Raw genomic sequence first — 18,773 nt, 5'->3', positions numbered from 1 at the left:
TTAGAATGTAGTGTCCCAGCCCAGACAGAAAGAATCCGCCGAATCTCAGGCCCTCTCCAGGTCAAGGAGCCCTGGTTTAAGAGCTGTGGCGAAGGTGCCAACCCCACCGGCGCTCTCGGTGTTCTTGGAGAGATGCTACCCCATACCTGGAAAAGACGCGAAGGAAAGGTCCGGAAGAGGCCCCTGTCTGAATGACTTCCAAGCCGCGCTTTAAGGGAAGAAGGGTCTCGCTGTTCCGTGCATTTCGCCTCTTGGAGTGAGGCTGGCAAGCTTGATTCTTCTTTTTCATAACCATGTTCCTCCTCCTATAAGAGGACGCCGGCTGGAAAGTGAGCAGGCAAACGACAGAGTCAGGCATCCGTTTTTTTTTTAACGGTGCTCCGGGAAGAGCTCGGCCTCTTAGACTGCGTCACCCCTTCGTCCAGAGCCCCCCAGGCCGGCGAGGGTTCTCTGAAGCCTCAGCATTCCGCGCCTCCCCGCGCCCTCACCCTCCGCCCCGGCGGCGCCCTGGGAGCTCGCGCCTCTCTTGGCACAGAGGCCTCCAGGTGCCCGGCACGAAGGCGGAGCCCCGCTTCAGCCGCCTCCCCGGCGCCACGGACAAGACCCCCGGGAGCTCGGGGCCCCAAGGCTGCGGCTCCGGCGTCCCCAGCCTCCCCGGCCGTCCGCGCTCCTCCCTCTCGGCGCGCCGGGCGCGAAGCCTGCAACGCGCGAGCAGAGCGAAGCGCGCCGAGCCGAGTGGCGCACGCTGGGCAGCGGCACAGGCAGCCGCGATCGCAGCCAGAGCCCTCGCTCGAGCCCGCCAGCCCGCGGACGCCCGGACCATGGCTGCCGAGGGACCCGGCCCCCGCGCCCGGCTCTGGACGGCGGCCCTCTTCTTGCTCGTTCTGCCGCGCCTCTCCGTGCGGGCGGATGGTGAGTGTCCTCGGAGCGCCCGGGAGGCGGCGGGGACCCGAGCGGTGCCTGGGGTCTGGGTGGGGAAAGCGGAGCTCGCTGGGGTGCCCATTCGGACCAGCCCGGAAAACCGCAAGCCTGGGAGGGAAGGAGGCGAGCGGCGGTGCTGCAGCCCCGCGTCCTCTCCCGGCCCACGGAGTTTCAGCTCGCCCACACGCCCGCACTGTGCCCCTGAACCCTTCCATCACGCACCGGAGGAAGCCAGAGCATTGGTCCTGCAGTCCCGCCGCTGGCTTTCCCAAGATCTCCAAGAAAGGTATTTACGATGAAATCACGTCTGGAGTGCCCTAGAACCTCCTCGGCAGAGAGGGACCTTTCCATGGCTATCAAATGTGCTCCTGACCGCGAGGCCAGTGATCAGAAGATTCCGTCGGTATTTTGGTCCGATCCGGGAAGAAGGGAAAGATGAGTGGGAATCAACTAAGCGAATGGGACAGGAGAGCGTCCTGGGTAGAGGGAACAGCACGTGCAAAGGCCCTGTGCTGTGAGTGGCGGGGAAAGTGGGATAAATGATAGTGTGGCTGGACCCAGAGTGCCAGGTGAAGATGCTGTCCGCCATGAGGCGAGGGATGCGGGTAAGGAACAGATTACTGCGGGTGTTGAGAATTGGCACACCTCTTTTTGTTTGTTTTCTGAGCTGAATTCAGCTTTCGGTGCTTCCTTTGAGTAGCAGGATCGCAGCTTTATATCCACTGGATTTCTAAAAGCTAGCTCAGCCGTGTTTTGATTTTGGAACAAAACCTGGTTGATTTGGGACCAGAGGATGGGAAAGGAGAGAAACCAGCAGGCCCCACATCTAGGAGGGGTTTCAGTAAACCCAAGCTCGAGGCGCATTAGATTGATTGACTTGGCTGATTTAGGATGCAGGGTGTATTTTTAAATGCTGTTGCTATTTGGCAAACAATGTCACTTGAAATTAGAGGACTTGACGAAAAAGAAACACGGTGGTTAGGGAAGGGGAAAGCAAGGGAACCCTCTAGATACCATCTTAGAATTTTGGGGGTTCTTTGTCCTAAGTAGCTACCTCGAAGAACGGTTTGCTTGTAATTAAAAATGAACGTCTTAGTCTTCCATGTCCCAGAGAAAGGCTTAGAAAACATGTTTAACTTCAAAGGCTCTTGGTGATCACTGTCGGTTTTTAATTGAGATACAACTCATGCAGAGCTTTACCGTTTTAAAAGGTACAGTTTGGTGGGCTTTAGTGTATTTACTATGTTGTGTAAGCATCGCCACCAATTTCTACAAAATCACTGTCATCCAAAAAGAAATCCCATAACTGTTAGCAATCAATCCACTGTTAATTCTTGTCCTTTTTTTTTTTTTTTGCCTGACATGGAGTCATAAAAATTAACTGATTTTAAAGAATGCAAGTAGAATAAACCAGAGCTAGTATTAACCATTAAACAATGTATGCTATTGTGCCAATTTTGATGCCTTTTAAAGAAACATTTCTGCAACACAGGAGGCTTTAGAGCATCACCCCTCTGTAACTGCTTACTGGATCGGCATTTCGTGCCTGTCAGGCTGAATGTGGACCATAGAAAACGGAAGGCAGAAACATCACTGGACCAGGAGATAGGGAGGACAGTAGCCAAGCCTGTTTCCTCGTTACCGCCTGCCAGAAATGTTTTCTTTCTCTTTTCTCCTATCCTTCCTTCTCCTCTCTCCCCAATGGAGGATTACAGGTACACTTGCTTTCAAGAAACTCCATTTGCTGAGCTCCGACCTTTATGACAGAGCCATCGAAGAATTATAACCTACATCATGGAAGGATCTTTATGTGCTTAACTATCACCACTTTCCACCTTTAGCTGTGTTCCACAGTAATGGGAGGAAGGAGGAGAGATGTTCAGTTGGAAGAGAGAGAATCAGTTACTAAAAACTCTATGGATGTATTAAAAAAATAAGGCACTGAAATAAATGCAAATGAAAAACATTTAGTTTACATGTGACTGATTAGATATGCATCTCTTGCATAACGGAGACCTGCCACTGTGCTTCTAAAATACTTTTGAAAGGAAAAATATCTTCATACTAACTGAATGCAAGTGAACTGTATTTGGGTAGTGATTACAGGAAAGGATTCATTAATTCAATGGGTCATTTATTGAGTATCTACTATGCGCTTGGTACTGCCCTTGGTGTTGAGGATAGAATGGTGAGGAGAACTAGGTCCTGCTCTCAGAAAGCTTAAAATCTAGTGGAAGAGAGAGTCACTCAGCAAGTAATTGTGTGAATGAAAGGTGTAATTGCAATTTTGATACATGGTGAGGTTAAAGGACAGAGGTCTTACAAGGGCACGTACTAGGAGATTTTGGTTTGGCGTAAGAGAATCTGAAAGATGAGTAAGATTAAGTCAACAAAAAGTGGGAGCAAAGAGTGTCTGAGTGGAGAGGAACTGTGCAGCTTGTGCAGAGGAACTGTGTGGGGCAGAGAAAATGGGACGTGTGATAACAGACTGGCTGGAGCCAAGAGTCCAAGGCGAAGGTGGTTCGCGGTGATGCCAGGAAAACTGGTGTGAGTGCCATGACACATCCTGGGCCTCATAGGCCAAGTTTCGTTTTAATTCAGACAAGGCCAGAAAGTCATCAAATGGTCTTCAGCCATCGGGTGACTGATTAGATTGGCAGTTTGAAAAGATCACCCTGATTTTTTATGTAGGGAGAACAGATGGGACCAGAACAAGATTGGATATAGAAAGACCATATAGGACGCTAGTTCAGCTGTCTGTCCATCCAGGTGGAAGAGAGTTCGGTTGGAGACCTGGGTGGACAAACGGAAAGGGTCTGGACTGAAGAGAAAACCGTGAGTCCTTGTGTGAGGGTGGAATCCTAGGGAAGGGGTTTTAGTGAGAAGAGACGGCTTAGAACCGAGCCTGGAGTGAGCAGAACAGGCGATGATTGATTCTATCTTCCTCAAATATATCGGCCTGTAGTTTTTATTTCTTATAATATTTTTGTCAGGTATTAGCATCAGGGTTATAATGGGATTTTTAAAGATTTTATTTATTTATTTTTAGAGAAAGGGAAAGGGAGGGAGAAGGAGAGGAAGAGAAATGCAATGTGTGGGAGAAGCATCAGTTGGTTGCCTTTCACATGTTCCCAGATGGGGACGTGACCCACAACCTGGGCACGTGCCCCGGCTGGGAATCACACTGGTGATCTTTCCAGTGCTCAGTCCACTGAGCCACACGAGCCAGGGTGACATGGTTTCTGAAGCAGATCTGAAAGTTGTTCCCTCCCCTGTTCTCTAAACAGGTTTCTGTAAAGTGAGGTTTTTTTGTTTGTCGGTTGGTTGGTGTTTTAATGTTTAGTAGTGTTTGATCACGTGGTTTGGAGTTTTTCACGTGGGAAGATGTTAAATGACTAATTTAATTTCTTTAGTAGATGAAGGAATATTCAGATTTTCTTATTCATTTTGCATCTAAGTTTGACTTTTTAAGAAATTTGTCCAGTTCATCTGAACTGTCAAATGCACTATCATTCGTTACACAATAATCTCTTATTTTCTTGTCGGCGTCCGTGGAATCTGTAATGATTTCCCCTTTCATTCCTGATATTGGCGATTTGTATTTTATCTTTTTTGTCCTGATCAGTCTTGCTAAGGGTCCATCAACTTTATTGTTCTTTAGAAAGAAGCAACTTTTGGCTTTATTTTCTCTAGTAAACATCTGCTTTCCCTGTCATTGGTTTCTGCTCTATCTTTATTAATTCTTTCTTCTGATTCTTGAGAAGCTTTAATTTTAGGTTCCTTTTCCTATGTTTGTGAGACAGAAATTGAAATAATCACCAGCCAGTTTCCTTCTGTAATACGAACATGTCCCTTCAGTCCAACTTCAGTTTCTCCTCGAGTTCTTGTCAATTAAATTAAAATGTTGTATTTCACTTGTGGTTTCAGCTTTGAACCCACGGTTTATTTAGAAGTACATTTTGTCATTTCCAACCAGCTGAGCCACCCGGCCAGGGCCCGGAATCTCACTTTCGTCCCCTTGCTCAGGGGCTTGACCATCCAAACCTCAGCTTAGCTTCATAACGGCGTTTTCCAGATCAGTAAATGCTGGGAGTACAAAGGGGCCTTGGGGTGCACACTCACTTCTCCAGGCAGGGCCGTCAGGTGCCGGGGTTCAGGTGTGTGCTGCACAGTCCCACCGAGTCTGAGGGAGCACCAGTCACTCGCAGATATGCTTAATGTGGAAAGAGTGTGCATTCTTTATAACTTTTGGTTCCAAAGCTGGGGGTTATTATATTTATTGTAATAACTTTGTAATAGATGACGGTAAGTGTCTTATGCTAATACAATCAGTAGAGTGTGATAATTTTACTGACAGATGTAAGCAAGATGTCTCATTCTAACTGGGGTTTTTTTTCTCCTGCCTTTACCTTAAACTTCACAGGGCCACCCACGGTGTTGCTTCATCCCTCCGGGAGGTTCCTGGGGGCCACAGTGCTCCCCCCTGCACCACGGTTTTCTCGCCTAAAGCTTCCTTGGCTTTTAGCATCAGCTTTCACCTCTGCCTGAATCTGTGTTCTCATTTCACCCACCTGCCCACGGGTCTCGGGCCCAACACACACCCGTGTATAATCACATGCTGCAGGAAGAGTGCACCAGCCTTGGCCCCTGCTGTCTTGTTTACTGGGGGAATGAAGTGAACTCATTGCGGGAAGGGCTGATGATGCTTTGAGATGGTGGGGCAGAGAGAAAGGAATTAGTCTGTTAGGTATGCGGTCACCCCAGAGCTGGGGCCGGGGAAAGAAGGCAAAGGTGAAGCCTGAATCCGTGTCTTGGACACAAAGGGACCCGACACAGGGAAACTTAGGACACTGAGCTTTACCACATGGTGTCTGTAAAACACCTTTTTAAAAGAAATACTTGAAGGCCTTATCCAGATAAACATGTCAGAGCAGATGATCAGTTTTTTTAAAGACCACAAACGTGGGCTGAAACACGAGTGTGAATGTCCACACCTAGTCCCAGGGATGAGTGCCAGGGGCCAGTTGCTACTGGGAACTTCCGGCAAGTAGGTGTCCGCAGGAGAGTAAGTCTGATGAGAGTCCGTTCCAGGGATCCAGGAGTCAGCCCGTGTCCGTGCTTGTCCCCACACAGGGAAGCTCTTTTTGCTGGAGTCTCAGAATGGCTCTCGGGGGCTGGAACTGGAGGAGGCTCGGCTTTCCTGCAGGAGCAGGGGTGCCCACCTGGCGTCTGCGGAGGAGCTGCAGAGGGTGGTCCAGGACTGCACCTTCACCCTGTGCACCACGGGCTGGCTGGCGGACGGCACCCTGGGGTAAGTCGGGAGAGCCGGGCTAGCCGTCCTTCCCACTCACGTGGTCACCCAGCCAGGGCTTCTATGGGGCTAAGTTATTGTTTCATTCAGGTGCCAGGATAGGCCAAATGCAGGGGGCAGAGGGGCTCCCAGGGTATTCTTGTTCTAAGTTCTCATGTAGAAACATTTTTCTGGAGTTCTGTCTGTTAATTCCCCAGGGCTTGGTGATTTTGAATTTCCTTATTAATTTACAAAAATAATACATGTAAAAATTTTAAATAGTATAGATATGTATAAAGTACCAAGTGAGTTCCTCTCTTCTTCTCCACCTCAGAGATCATGACCTAACTGTTTGGTACACATTCTTCGCCTGTTTTTCTCTGTGGATATGCCTCTGCTTGCATAGGAATAGGAAGATGGTATGGAGGTTTTAAATTGAAGCCAGAAATTCTTTCCCATTGCTTCCATTTGAATCGAGCACAGTGTAGTATTGCCTCAACCAATAGAATACAGCAGGAGAAACACTGGGTCTTTTGCGATTGGCCAGAAAAATCCATGCCTGGGTTTCTGAGCACACTCGCTGTTGAGAGGCCACGTGAAAAGTCTGAGTGTGCTGAGATGGCCGTGCTTGAGGAAGCCCAGACCGGATGGAGGTGCCCCAGCTTGATCCTTTCCCCAGGAGCTCCAAGCCAAGTCCTGGCCAACAGCCATCATTACCTGCCAGCTGTGTGAGTGAAGACACCTCCGGGTGATTCCAGCAGTCATCTGTGGAGTTGTCAGCCGCCTACGAGTCTCCCCAGCTCCGAGCCTTAGACATTACAGAGCAGAGACAAGCCATTGCCACTGTGCCCTGAGTTCCTGACCCGTGGAACCCTTGTGCAGAAGTAATTCCTGTGGCCAGCTAGGAGAAAACTTCCCAGGAGTGCTGCGGACCGCTTCCTTAGACTCAGACAAGGCAGCAGCCATTCATTCCACTGAGAAAGGAATGGGCTCCGAGGACACCTGTGGTAGACAATGGCCTCAAGATGTCTGGCTGAGAGGGCCATGGAAAGCACACACCACCATGGGGACTCACGTCTCCAGTGTGCCACAGGTGAAGCAGCCATTGAGAAAAGGGGACAGCTGAGGCTCCATCCAAAGCCTGTCAGTGAATCTGGAACTATGGTTCTCACCTTATATTGGTTACATCCAGGCTCCTAAGTAGACGAAATATGTCCCGTGCATGCATGTTTCCATTACATGGGAACATGTGATGTTTCTACCTCCATGTAGTCAAGTCTGGGCATTTTTCATACCTCTGTTCCCATCACTGCATCAGATCACCAGGCTATCCAGAGATTCTGAAAAGCTGTCTCAGAGCCAGGCTTAAGTCTCCCAGGCATTAATGATCAGGACCGAGTCCTAGGAAAGGTCCATTCTCTTTGGAGCGTTCAGACAACTTAGTGGATCTCTACATTGCTACCATGGTCATTCTTTGTAAAGCAAACATACTTACTCGATATATTCACTACACAACATATCAAAAGTAGTTTTTTCATTCTAGTATTACTGGAACCAAGAAGTAGCTAATCATTAGTATGTACATACATTTCACCGTGGGTTTTTCCATCACAGCCCTATCCGCTCCCCACCCAAAACCAACTATTCAATTCGCAGTGTGTAGTGTGTCTTGCAGTTGATGGCATAGCAGGCGTGGTAGATGGGGAGGTCTAGAGTGGTGAATACAGAATTTGGGGCCCCTTGTCTCCTGGGAGATGCAGATGCCATAAAGATGGCCGAAAAGCTGACTGGCAATTTTGATATGATGTAGGACAAGGAGAACAGAGATTTGAAGTCAGATTTTGTGTCGGTGGCAGCCTGGGGAATGCATTTGCTTTGGGTTGGGACATTGCAAGGCTGTAAGGAAGCTGTGAGCAGTACACGGGCCCTCAGAGGCCCTGCAGCATAGCTTCCATCAGGGGTGTCCGACCTTCTGCATCTCTGGGCCACGCTGGAAGAAGAAGAGTTGTTTTAGGCTACACATTAAATACACAAACACTAACAAAAACTGATGGGTGAAAAAAAGATTTTAAGGAAATTTACAGTTTTGTGTTAGGCCACGGGCCAAGGGTTGAACATCCTTTAATCCATGAATTTGGACTAAGATGATACTGAGGTTCCAATGCTCCAAATAGCTAGCAGAACTGATTTTAAAAAGTATCTCTAGAGGGAGATAACACTGTCTTAGGCAATTGATTTCCAGAAATAATTTTAGCAAGTATGGGGTTTGTCATGCCATATACAGTAACCAGTCACGTGAGAAGCTAAGGCAGTAAGAACAAAAATAGCCAATAGAAACTCTAGAGATGCAGTCTTTAAAACAACTCTCTATAATGTTCAGCGATACAGAAGTAAGAAGAAGAATTTTGGCAGCAGACAAAGAAAACTATAAAAATAACCAAACAGAAACCCTAGAAATGAAAAATACAATAACTGAAATTAAGAACTTGAGGGCTAGATCTAACAGCTGATAAAAAAGAGTCGAAGAGAAAAATTAATGAACGGGAAGGTATTTCAGAGGAAGGTATTCAAAATAAAGGACAGAAGGAAAAAGGATGAGAAATTTAGGAGAGTAGAAGACAAAGAAGATGCACGTGATTGGAATTCCAAAAGGAGAAGAGAAGGGAAAAGGAGTAAAGCAGTATGAGGCTTATCCACAGGCCCAGACTCATGAGACCCGACAAAACCCAAGGAGGACAAACAGAAAGAAATGGGCACATTGTGGTAAAACAGATCAGAGTCAGAGATGAAGGAAAAATATTAAAACTCATCAGGAAAAAGTACTTTAAAGGAGCAACAATAAAGGGCCAAAGACAATTGAATGATACCTTCAAAGTGCTAAAAAATAAAAATAAAAATTACTGCCTCTCTAGAGTTCTATACCCAGTGAGGATATTTTCCAAGGATAAAGATAAAGACATTGTCAAACATACAAAAGGTGAGAAAATTCATTTTAACAGACTTTCACTAAGGGAAACATTAGAGGCAGGAGGGAGATCATTATGGGGGTGGGGGAGGCTGCAGATGCAGAAGAGAATGGATGGAAAGAGTAAATGGTGCATAAACCTAAATTACGTAATTCCATACAGCGCTGATGATGGTGCTAAACACTAAAAAATGTCATGTCAGTCAGGGAGCATTTTAAGTATGTTAATACACAGTATTTTAATTATTTTAAGTTGTGTCCTTGGGCAAGAAGGTGAAAGCAATATTAAAGTTTAGTAAGTCGAGGAAATGTTGTAACCTCTGGGGTAACCACTGAAAGAATCTATAACTTCCAAACCAATAGAGAGGAAGGGAGAATGCCAAGAAAAGAATTAAAACAAAATAGGGAAAAGAAAAGAGAGGAAGAAAGGAGGAAAGAAGGAGTAGAACTAATAGAAAAATGGCAGATTTAAATTCAAAGCAATATATGATTAAATTAAGTAGATGAGATGCTCCAGTTAGAAAACAAAGATTATCAAGTGAGTTTTAAAAAAAATTCTAGTATTTGCTGTTTATAAAAGAGATGCCTAAATAAATCACAGGACAAAGATAAATTATGGTAGAAACTGGCATATAAGTAGAACTGAATGATACTAAAAATATGTCATCCTCAAGCCCCAGAGGGAAATGGAAGACATTAAGTGCTTGTGTCTGAAGAGGAAAAAGTCTTAAAATTCATGAACTAACCATTCATCGCAAGAAATATGAAAAAGAACAGCAAAACAAGCCCCCGAAATAACAGAAGAGCAGAGGTTTATGAAATAAAAAGCAAACATATACTAGAAGAAATCCACGATGCATTTATTGCCTCTGAAACTTGAATTCATGTGCATGACCTCAGCCTGAGCACCCCATGTCTTCCTAACTGTAGACTTTCGTTGGGGAGGATGTTTCCACACGGGTACTGTCATCCCAAGCTCCTGAATTAGAGAAATCTCTGCTAACTCTAAGCTGACAACAGAAAAGAATGTCCTTTCCCATTTTCAGTTCCTACTCCTAGCCCAGTGTCCTCTCTGTCTCTTTCAGGACAACCGTGTGTAGCAAGGGGAGTGGTGAACAGCAAATCATGAGAGCTGTCGATGTGAGAATTGAGAGCAACCCGGCTCCTGGTGGCACCTACAGTGCCCTTTGTATGAAGGATGAAGGTCAGTGCCAGAGCCTTGGGAAAGGTCCCGGAGCGTGTGCTTGTGGGGGTTGCCATCTTAGGTTGCTTTCTCTAGAAGTGGACCTTCAGGTGAAGATTCGGTGAACACTGTGTGTCAGGCGACTTCCTAGGAAAAGCCAGCAGGACAGTGGGGCAGTGGACATGGGAAAGAAGCCGAACGAGCAATGGTGAAACACTAAGCAGAGTCCACAGTGGCAATGAGGTCGGGGGTGGGTAACTTCAGCTGCATCCCGCAGCGGGTCTCTGGAGTCATTGTGGGTCACCATAGTTTTCTGGGCCAGGTGCAAGGGAATGCCTGTCAGTCATTGGTTAAGGGCTGCTTCAGGGAGATGTAAATTCCTGGGTTCTTCTGGTTTGTGATGTGCACAGGCAAAGGGTTCCAGTAGCCAGAGGGCCACATGCCAACCAAGATACACAGGTGCCCAAAAGAAGCCCCAGTACACGGGCATGGGAAAGGTATCTCAGGAATATGGGCAACCCCTGACCGCATCTGCTACAGCTGCTGATGCAACTTACCCTTCTGTCGTTCTTTATGGTACACAGCACAATGTAAAGAAAGAAAACCCTTTTTCCCCAAATGTATAAGATTTAGGAAATTGATCCTAAGAAGGAAAATTCAACTTCTTCCCGGGATATCAGCCGAGTGAGAGAAAGCCATCAAGGAATCCCCCGGGCAGCATGTCTTGTGCGCTGAATTAAGTCCACTTCATTATCAGAAACATAAGCTATTCAAAGGGAACACTCATGCAGACAGACAGAAAGACAGATGTTACCCATCAGTCACACACATCCACCCAGGTACTGCTTCGCTGCACACTGGTCTCATCTGGGAAGTTTTAAGAAATACTGATGCCTGGGTGCCAGCCCTGGAGAATCCGATATAAATGTTCTGGACACTGGGTTGGTTTTTTTTTTTTTTTAGCTTCCTGGTGATTTTAACATGCAGCCCAGTTTGAGAGCCACTTCTCTAAAGTAGTTTCCCCAGTCGCTCTGATGATAAGCAATACCAGATGGACCTGTTAGAAACACAAACCCTCAGGCTGCATCCCAGAGGCTCCGAATTCTAATCGCCAGGGAAAGGGTCAGACGAGTGAATAATTCAAGGAGCCACAGTGGGGCCCCAGGCCCTGGCTGGTGCTTGTCAGGCGCTTGTTAGCAGTAGGCTTCCCTGCTGCTAGGGGGTCTTTCTCCAGGAAGGGTCCTGCGGTTGCTGATTGCCTAGAGGAGTGTTGGCAGGCTCCTATTACCATCTGTCAATCAAGTGAGTGAAAAATATGGCCTTGTTCTGGACAGGCCTGGGGAGAACCATATCTGTGGGTTTTTTTAAATATTTATTCACTTTTAGGGAGAGTTGGGAGGGAGAAAGAGAAGGAGAGAAACATTGACTGGTTGCCTCCCACACACCCCAACAACCCAGGCCTGTGCCCTGGCTGGGAATTGAACCAGCAACCTTTTGGTCTGCAGGCTGGCCCTCAATCCACTGAGCCACACCAGCCAGGGCTATGGTTTGTTTTTTAAAATCATATAAGTAAATTAAATGGTCCCCAGTATCCCAAACATCGGCAAAGAATCGGATCCCCAAGGGAGACAAACAAAGCCAGAAGAAAAACAGCATAACCTTCATTCTTTAGTGATCTCAAATGAGTACACAGGGCTTCTGAGTCTTCTCTCTTTCCCCTGATAAATAAGAAGTCTCAGTTAGCTGCTGCCATGTAGCATACCATCCCAAAGGCAAAGGCTTATTTCATTCATTCATTTTTTTTCACCAGCAATTTGTACTCTTCTGCTGGTCTCAGCTGGGCTCATTCATGAGTCTATAATCAGTTGCTAGGTAGGTGGCCTTCTGCAGTGGGCTGGCTGTTGGCTTGGGTTGTGGGGGTGACCGAACTTTGTGTTTCTCATCATGCAATTGGTGAATTTCGTGAATTTGGTGAAGGGTTTTATGGGAGCTCCTTATTCTTATAGTTTTTTCTGTAACTTTGAAATTCTGTAAAAACAAGAAACTTCAAAAATGCAAAACAATCTACATACTCTTCCCCCCCAAAAGCAACAATAACAACAACAAGGAAAAAGGCCCCCAAACCAAAAAAATGTCGAGTCATGGGGAGCCCGCATGCGAAGCAAAGTCCCTCGGTGCTCGGTGTGCGGAGCATCGGCGTCCAAGTGCTTCCCAGGGCAGCCGGCCTGCACCTGGCCTGACCGCCACGCAGGTGGGAAGGGGCTCCAAGGAGAAGACTGGAGTCTTGGTCCTGCAGGCCTGCTTTGTGTGGAGGCTTCAAGCGGGCCCTGATGAGTTGGGATTAGAGGCCGAGGACCACTTCCTCTTGGGCTTTTCTAGAAAAGTCCCAAGGACACTCAGAGAGAGGCCTGTCCCTGATCCTCTGCCTTTTGTCCTTAAGAAAGGGCAGGTACACCGTTCCCACATGGTCTTCCGCTCTGCCCAGGGAGCCTTGGTTGACAGTGCAGGCAGCAGTGCTGAAGGAAGAGGCCGTGTCTAGGGGAGCTGAGAGCAGGGGGCTCCTTGGGGCTCCTGCGGGGGTGTCCGTGAGGTCTGGTGCAGCGTACTGCCCAGCACAGTATCGTCTCCAAAGGCTGCCTTTCTCCCAGTGATGCTTCTCGTGCTGCTCAGCTCTGTGCGTGCTAACTGCAAAAGTGGCAGGCGGGTGCCTTAGAGAGAGCCCAAGGAAAACAGAGCCTGTGGAACATTCATCATGAATGTAGACTTTTCTCATTTTCCTTCCAGTACTTTTGTCTCACTGAGAGTGAATTTCCAGTCCCATGGTGATCTCACTTAAACTAATAAGTGAAGTTATTTTTAACCAACTGGATGCTGATGAAATAAGCTGCCTCCACTTGGGTTCCCTGGCTCTGCTTCTCTTGGCAGCTCGCTTGGGGTCCACGGCGTGGGGTCTGGAGTGCACCCAGAAGACTTCACTCTGGTGGTGCTTCTGTCTCCCACCCCTCCGCAGCCAGGGCTGGCTGGGCTGCTGTTCCCCCGCAGCCCCGCTCACCCACCCTTCCTTAGCACTGCATTCCACCTCCCCGTGCACACTCAACCATGGCCGAGACTTCCCTTAAAAACAGAAATGGAATCGTTCCCTTCCTTTATGTCATCAAGAGGAGAGCTGGAGGCTCATCCTGAGAGCAATCGGGAAATTTTGAGGGTAGCCAATTCCCAGGTCTTCCTGGAGGAGGCCCCCTGCCTCGGCAGTGGCTCTGGGGAAATGCTCGGGCTGCAGCCAGACGTCTGGAACCAACTGCAGTGCTCAGAACACCTGGTAGAATGTATTTAGCTCGGTCTCCTGGGGGAGTGTGGAAGACTCTGGGCTCATTACCACTGACCTGACATTGGCAATTTGTTTATTTGTCCAGGGTAATGCGAAGTCCAGTGCTCAGACTTGTGGGTGATTCAGATGGATGTATGGATGGATGAGTAGATAGATAGATAGATAGATAGATAGATAGATAGATAGATAGATAGATAGGCAGATAAGCAGACATACAGCTGAATATAGAGATGTCATTCCCACCCTCAAGCTGACACTGTGTAAGGATAAGTAAGAGAGGAATGTGTTTCTATGACACAGAGGAGGAGGGTAATTAGGGAGACTTCCTGAGGCAATGGCAGTCCAGGTGGAATCTGAAAGGGATTTTTTGGAAATAGCTGTTAGGGAGAGGAGGAGACAACATTGCAGACTGAGGAACGATGGTTTGGGGAGACTAGCTCTGTGCAGCCGCGGTACTGGTGCTTCCAGAGAGGGAGCAGGACTCAGAACATCCCCAGTGGCTGGAGTGGATCCGGAGGGCAGCCCACACCATCCCCAGCACAGTCAGCAGGGGGTGCTCCTCTGCACTCAGCACCCAGACTTTGACAGCACCAGCCCTTGCTTCCCCGGGACGGAGTTTTCTGCTCCAGAGGCCACCTGGGCTGCGTCAGTCCCGATGCAAAGTCAGTTCCCAGGAACACGACTTTCTGCAGCAGCCAGAGCAGTGGTGCCGCTGGGCCCACGTTCTGATGGATCTTATGAACCCCTTTGTTTTGCCCCTCCTCCCTCGGTTCCTGCTCCGCCATCCTGTGCTTGGCTATATTTGGTTTGAGGAAACTGGGTGTTCAGTTAGCACCATGACTTGAAGGATGATTCAAAAGACCATCCGTCTCTGACTTGCTTGGGGGACGGAACTCATGTTTTTATTTATGTCTCTGGGAAGTTCCAGGCTTGTACTGGGCACCGGGTGAGGCATAGGCTCCTTTTATTCTGCTAACAGCCTAATGAGATAGGTTTCACTAGCTCCATTTTATATTATTAATATATTTTCTAATTATACACATGAACATGTGATCATGGTAGTTAAAGGATAAAGAAAATTAAATCAGTCATCATCAGTCAAGATGTAGAACGTCTCCTTCAACCCCAGATAGTTCCCTGGAGCCTTTTCCACGAAGGCTCCTCCCCTCCCCTCGCCGACAGGGCCGGAGGTGGTCTCTGGGTTGCCGTCACCATGTGTTAATTTGGCCTGGTTTGGAGGGTGCAGTAGTTCTCCAGAGCAGGAGACGCCCAAGGGTAGTCCCTGAACCAGTACTATTCACATCACATCACCTGGGAACTTATTACAAATGCAAATTCTTAGGCCCTGACCTTGACCTACTGACTCAGAAACTCAAAAACACAGCACACAGTGTGTGTGTGTGTGTGTGTGTGTGTGTGTGTGTGTGTGTGTGTGTGACAAGTACTTTAAGAGATTCTGGTGCACAGTCAGCGTTGAAAAGCAGTGATAGGGAGTTGAGAACACATGATAAAATTGGATGGAATGGGGAGGACGATGCTGGTTGCATGCTGGGTGCAGTAAGTGGGAGGGAGCTGGGCAGGTGGGCACAAAGGGTAACTTCTTCACACAGCTTGGGTAACGCCGAAAGGGAGGAGGGGAGGTCAGGCATCTGTGTGGGAATTCCTACCTGCCTCCTTGGTTTGGGACCTCATAATGGGGGGTTGCAGGCTCTTCTTGAGAATGTCAGATGCCATGATGGAAGTCTTAAAATTCCTCAAAATAAAAGCATCAGCCTTTATACTAGTTCTAGACTCTGGAAATGGGTTATCAGAAGCTCTGAATGGCCAGCAAATGCACCCTTTTAAATTGAAAACAAGTCATTGTTCATTAATACTGTTCATTGGCAAGACAAGATCTCTCATACAGGCTCTTTCCTTGGGAGGGAAAATAATCAAGACTGCTCTTTCTGTTGAAACTGTTGAAACCCCACTCTTGAGAAATCCCTCAACCCCAATCTCTACCCACGGATTAATTGAGAATAGCCGTGAAGACCACCCAAATGTAAGTTTTCCTAAAGAGGAGAATAGTGCCCAGGGATATAGCCAGCTGTTTTCCATAGGTCTCTTGTGAGGTTGGTGAAGGTTAGTGATGGGAAGGGCAGTGAAAGGGACTAATTCGAGTGGCCCCTGGACCTGGGGGGTGTTCTTGGCACACTCTTGGTTGTGCTGAGTGATGGAATTGCTGTCTTGGAGCTTCTGAAGTCACACCCTGTAAGGAGCAGTGTGTTCCCCGTCCTGGATGGACATTTGTGGGGAATCCAGAAACGTATGGTGTGTGGGCCCAGACTCTGGGGAGTGTTACTGTGGTTTTCCTGAGCCAGAATCTAGCCCGGGCCATTCTGGAAATGACATCTGAGGGAGAAGGTCCCCGGAGTCCGATGGGGTATGAACTTGGCCTGAAGTTCCCCTTTACTCTCATAACAGTTACCTGATCCTGGATTTTCCTTCCAAAGACTTGGTGTTGCGTTCCACCGATAGAGCTGCGTGGGGGTGGAAGTATTTACTAGTCCTCTGATCGTGTGTGAGTGTGAAGAGCCTGCAGCCTCCTGAAACTAGATCCTGGTGCGAGGAGGAGAGACAGGGACGTGCAGCGTGAGATGCAGGCAGCAGCGGATGGTAGAGACAGAGATGGAGTCTTCTGCCCCTGAGATACCAGCTGGCATTTGGCTCAACCTTATTTGACCGAGGCTCATGACTTTGCTCCATTCATCTCGGGATGCTCTTCTCAGGCCGAGTGAAGCCAAGGATGATGTCTTTCTGCTCAGTGGGGTGTCCCTGAATTTGTGGCAACTCTCAGATGGCTGCTTGTCCCTACATGACACACAGATGAAATAAGTACTTGATCTCTGAGGCTGCAGTCCAGGCAGTTTTGGTTCAAGTGCAACATTCTGTGCTGACTTCCTAAAGTACAGCCACACCCTTTTCCATTCAAAAATCTCTCCAGTGAAAGAACATGCATAGCAATGGCTCTGTTTGAGAAAGTGCACCCAAGCCACAGGCCGTGGGGCCAGTCAAGGTGGTTTAACGCACAAGCTGTATTTTCTATTTTCATCCTTTCTTAGCGTATCTTCTTTTAAGCAATATGCTTCTTAGGTAATTCGACTCCATAAGAGCTAAAGACTTTCCTGTCCAACATAAAAAATTAGAAGAGGAAATTTGAATTTAAAATGATTTCCTTTTCAAAAAAAAGGTCTCCCCACATCACTTTGATGCAGCAATTCGCCTTCTAGAAGTTTTTCCTAAGACGAAATAAGATATGTACAAAAATGTCCACATGAGCTGTTCATTGTAGCATTGTTTATAATCGTGGAAACTTGGAATCAATGTGAATGTCAGTGTGATGATTAAATAATGCGTGCTAGAATGTAGCCTTTCCAAAGACTGAGGAAATTTATGGTTCTGATGTGGAAAGACTTCTGAGATATTAAGGGAAAAATGACCTCAAGTTTCTGGTCTTGCATATAAGGAAGGAAATCGAATCGATAATTAGTAACCCAAACAGAAAGCAGCGGGCATGAGAACTGTGGGCAGGCCCCACTTACGGTAAAGACTGACCTTCGCTGAGGAAGCTGTGGGTCTGGGACGAGGGATCTGTGACCAGACCATCCTGGGTGGTTCCTTTTGGTCCCCGAGTTTGTAAGGCCTGCCGTGTGGGCCCCCTGAGTCTGTTGGGTTTATTGCATAGTCCCTCTTTTACTCACACCGGTGGAAACCTTTTCACGGAAGAACTGGGGCAGGGAGCTCGGAAGAGACCCAGGCCGTGTCCTGCCCCGAGTGGGGCCAGCTCAAGGGCAGGCACCGGAAGAGGCTCCTGGGCCGGGTGGGGGCTCTTCTCCATCTTCAGGTCCAAGCGTGAGACTCCCACCGCAGAGTGAGCCCAGTTGCAAACTGGACTTTGGGGAGTAGTGATACCATGTGGGCGTAGGTTCATCGCTCATACCAAACGTGCCCCTCTGGCGTGGGATGTGGTCACAGGTGAGGCCGTCCGTGCACAGTAGGGGTAGGGTCTAGGGGCCCTCTGTGCTTCCTGCTCACTTTTGCTGTGAACCTGAAACGCTCTAAAAAATAAGGTTTGGCTATTTTTTTTAAAGCACGTTCATGGTAGTACATATGCTGTGATCCCATTTATGTGAAAAACCACACACGTACAACTGCATCTATGAGTATATCTCCCTGCCCAGCTATGTGTGTTTGCATCTGTGTCTGGATCTGTTTTGTTGGTATAAGCCACAGGGGTCACAGCGTGACCACCAGGGCAAGGTTGGAGGAGGGGAGAGGCACCCTCCAGGTGCTCTACACTCTCTAACGTTTTAGCTTCTGACATTCACTTAGGCAAATAAGGTCCCCCAAAAAGGCGGGGGAGCTTGCTGCTGGGCATTTGTCTCTGGGTCCTCCTTTCAAAGAAACGCTAAAGGGGAATGTTGCCTGGAATTTTTTAAATACAGAGTTGTGATTTAAAAACACGTGTATTCATTCAAGAACTATTTTGAGTGCATCATTTGTGCCCCATTCTGTCAGGTCCTGGGGTGCCGGAGTGGAGGAGAAACAGCCCCCCTGATCCCAGTTCAGGGGGATCCCAGAGGAGAGTTGTTGTCTGAGTTCTTCTCCTCCCCTCTCCCGCCATCCCTGCAGGAGGCCTGCAGAGTTTGGGGAAGCTAACTGTGATTCCTTGTCCTCAGAGAAGCCGTGCGGAGACCCGCCTTCGTTCCCACACACCATCCTGCAGGGACGCACCGGCTTGGAGATGGGGGATGAGCTGCTGTACGTGTGCGCCCCGGGCCACGTCACGGGCCACCGCGAAAGCGCCTTCACCTTGCTGTGTAACAGCTGTGGGGAGTGGTACGGCCTGGTGCAGGCCTGTGGGAGAGGTAAGCCGCCCCTGGGCTGGGCCGCCTCCGCCTGCCCCCACACCACGAGCAGAGCCTCATGTGGGGGGCTCGTCTCCAGAAAGGTCCCTTTGACAAGGGGCTCTCAGACCTTTCCCCTGAGTTCTGGACCTGGCTGTATGTCCCCCTGCGTGTCCCTGCAGCATTTCAAGTGCAGTCTC

General features: G+C 48.2%; 1 protein-coding gene across 1 annotated transcript in view; it reads left to right on the top strand.

The window, feature by feature from the left end:
* The first annotated feature begins 602 nt into the window (after window positions 1-602).
* SUSD5 (sushi domain containing 5) overlaps window positions 603-18,773 on the top strand; it is a 29,501-nt gene continuing 11,330 nt past the window's right edge. Inside the window, exons 1-4 of the mRNA XM_037148318.2 lie at window positions 603-912; window positions 6,055-6,232; window positions 10,262-10,380; window positions 18,406-18,594. Coding sequence (XP_037004213.2) covers window positions 822-912; window positions 6,055-6,232; window positions 10,262-10,380; window positions 18,406-18,594 — 577 coding nt within the window. The 5' untranslated portion in view covers window positions 603-821. The remainder of the gene's footprint in view (window positions 913-6,054; window positions 6,233-10,261; window positions 10,381-18,405; window positions 18,595-18,773) is intronic.

Source organism: Artibeus jamaicensis, unplaced genomic scaffold, assembly GCF_021234435.1.
Source record: "Artibeus jamaicensis isolate MK-2021 breed Jamaican fruit bat unplaced genomic scaffold, CSHL_Jam_final contig_519, whole genome shotgun sequence".
NCBI classification, from domain to species: domain Eukaryota; kingdom Metazoa; phylum Chordata; class Mammalia; order Chiroptera; family Phyllostomidae; genus Artibeus; species Artibeus jamaicensis.
This window is presented reverse-complemented; position numbering and strand designations above follow the sequence as displayed.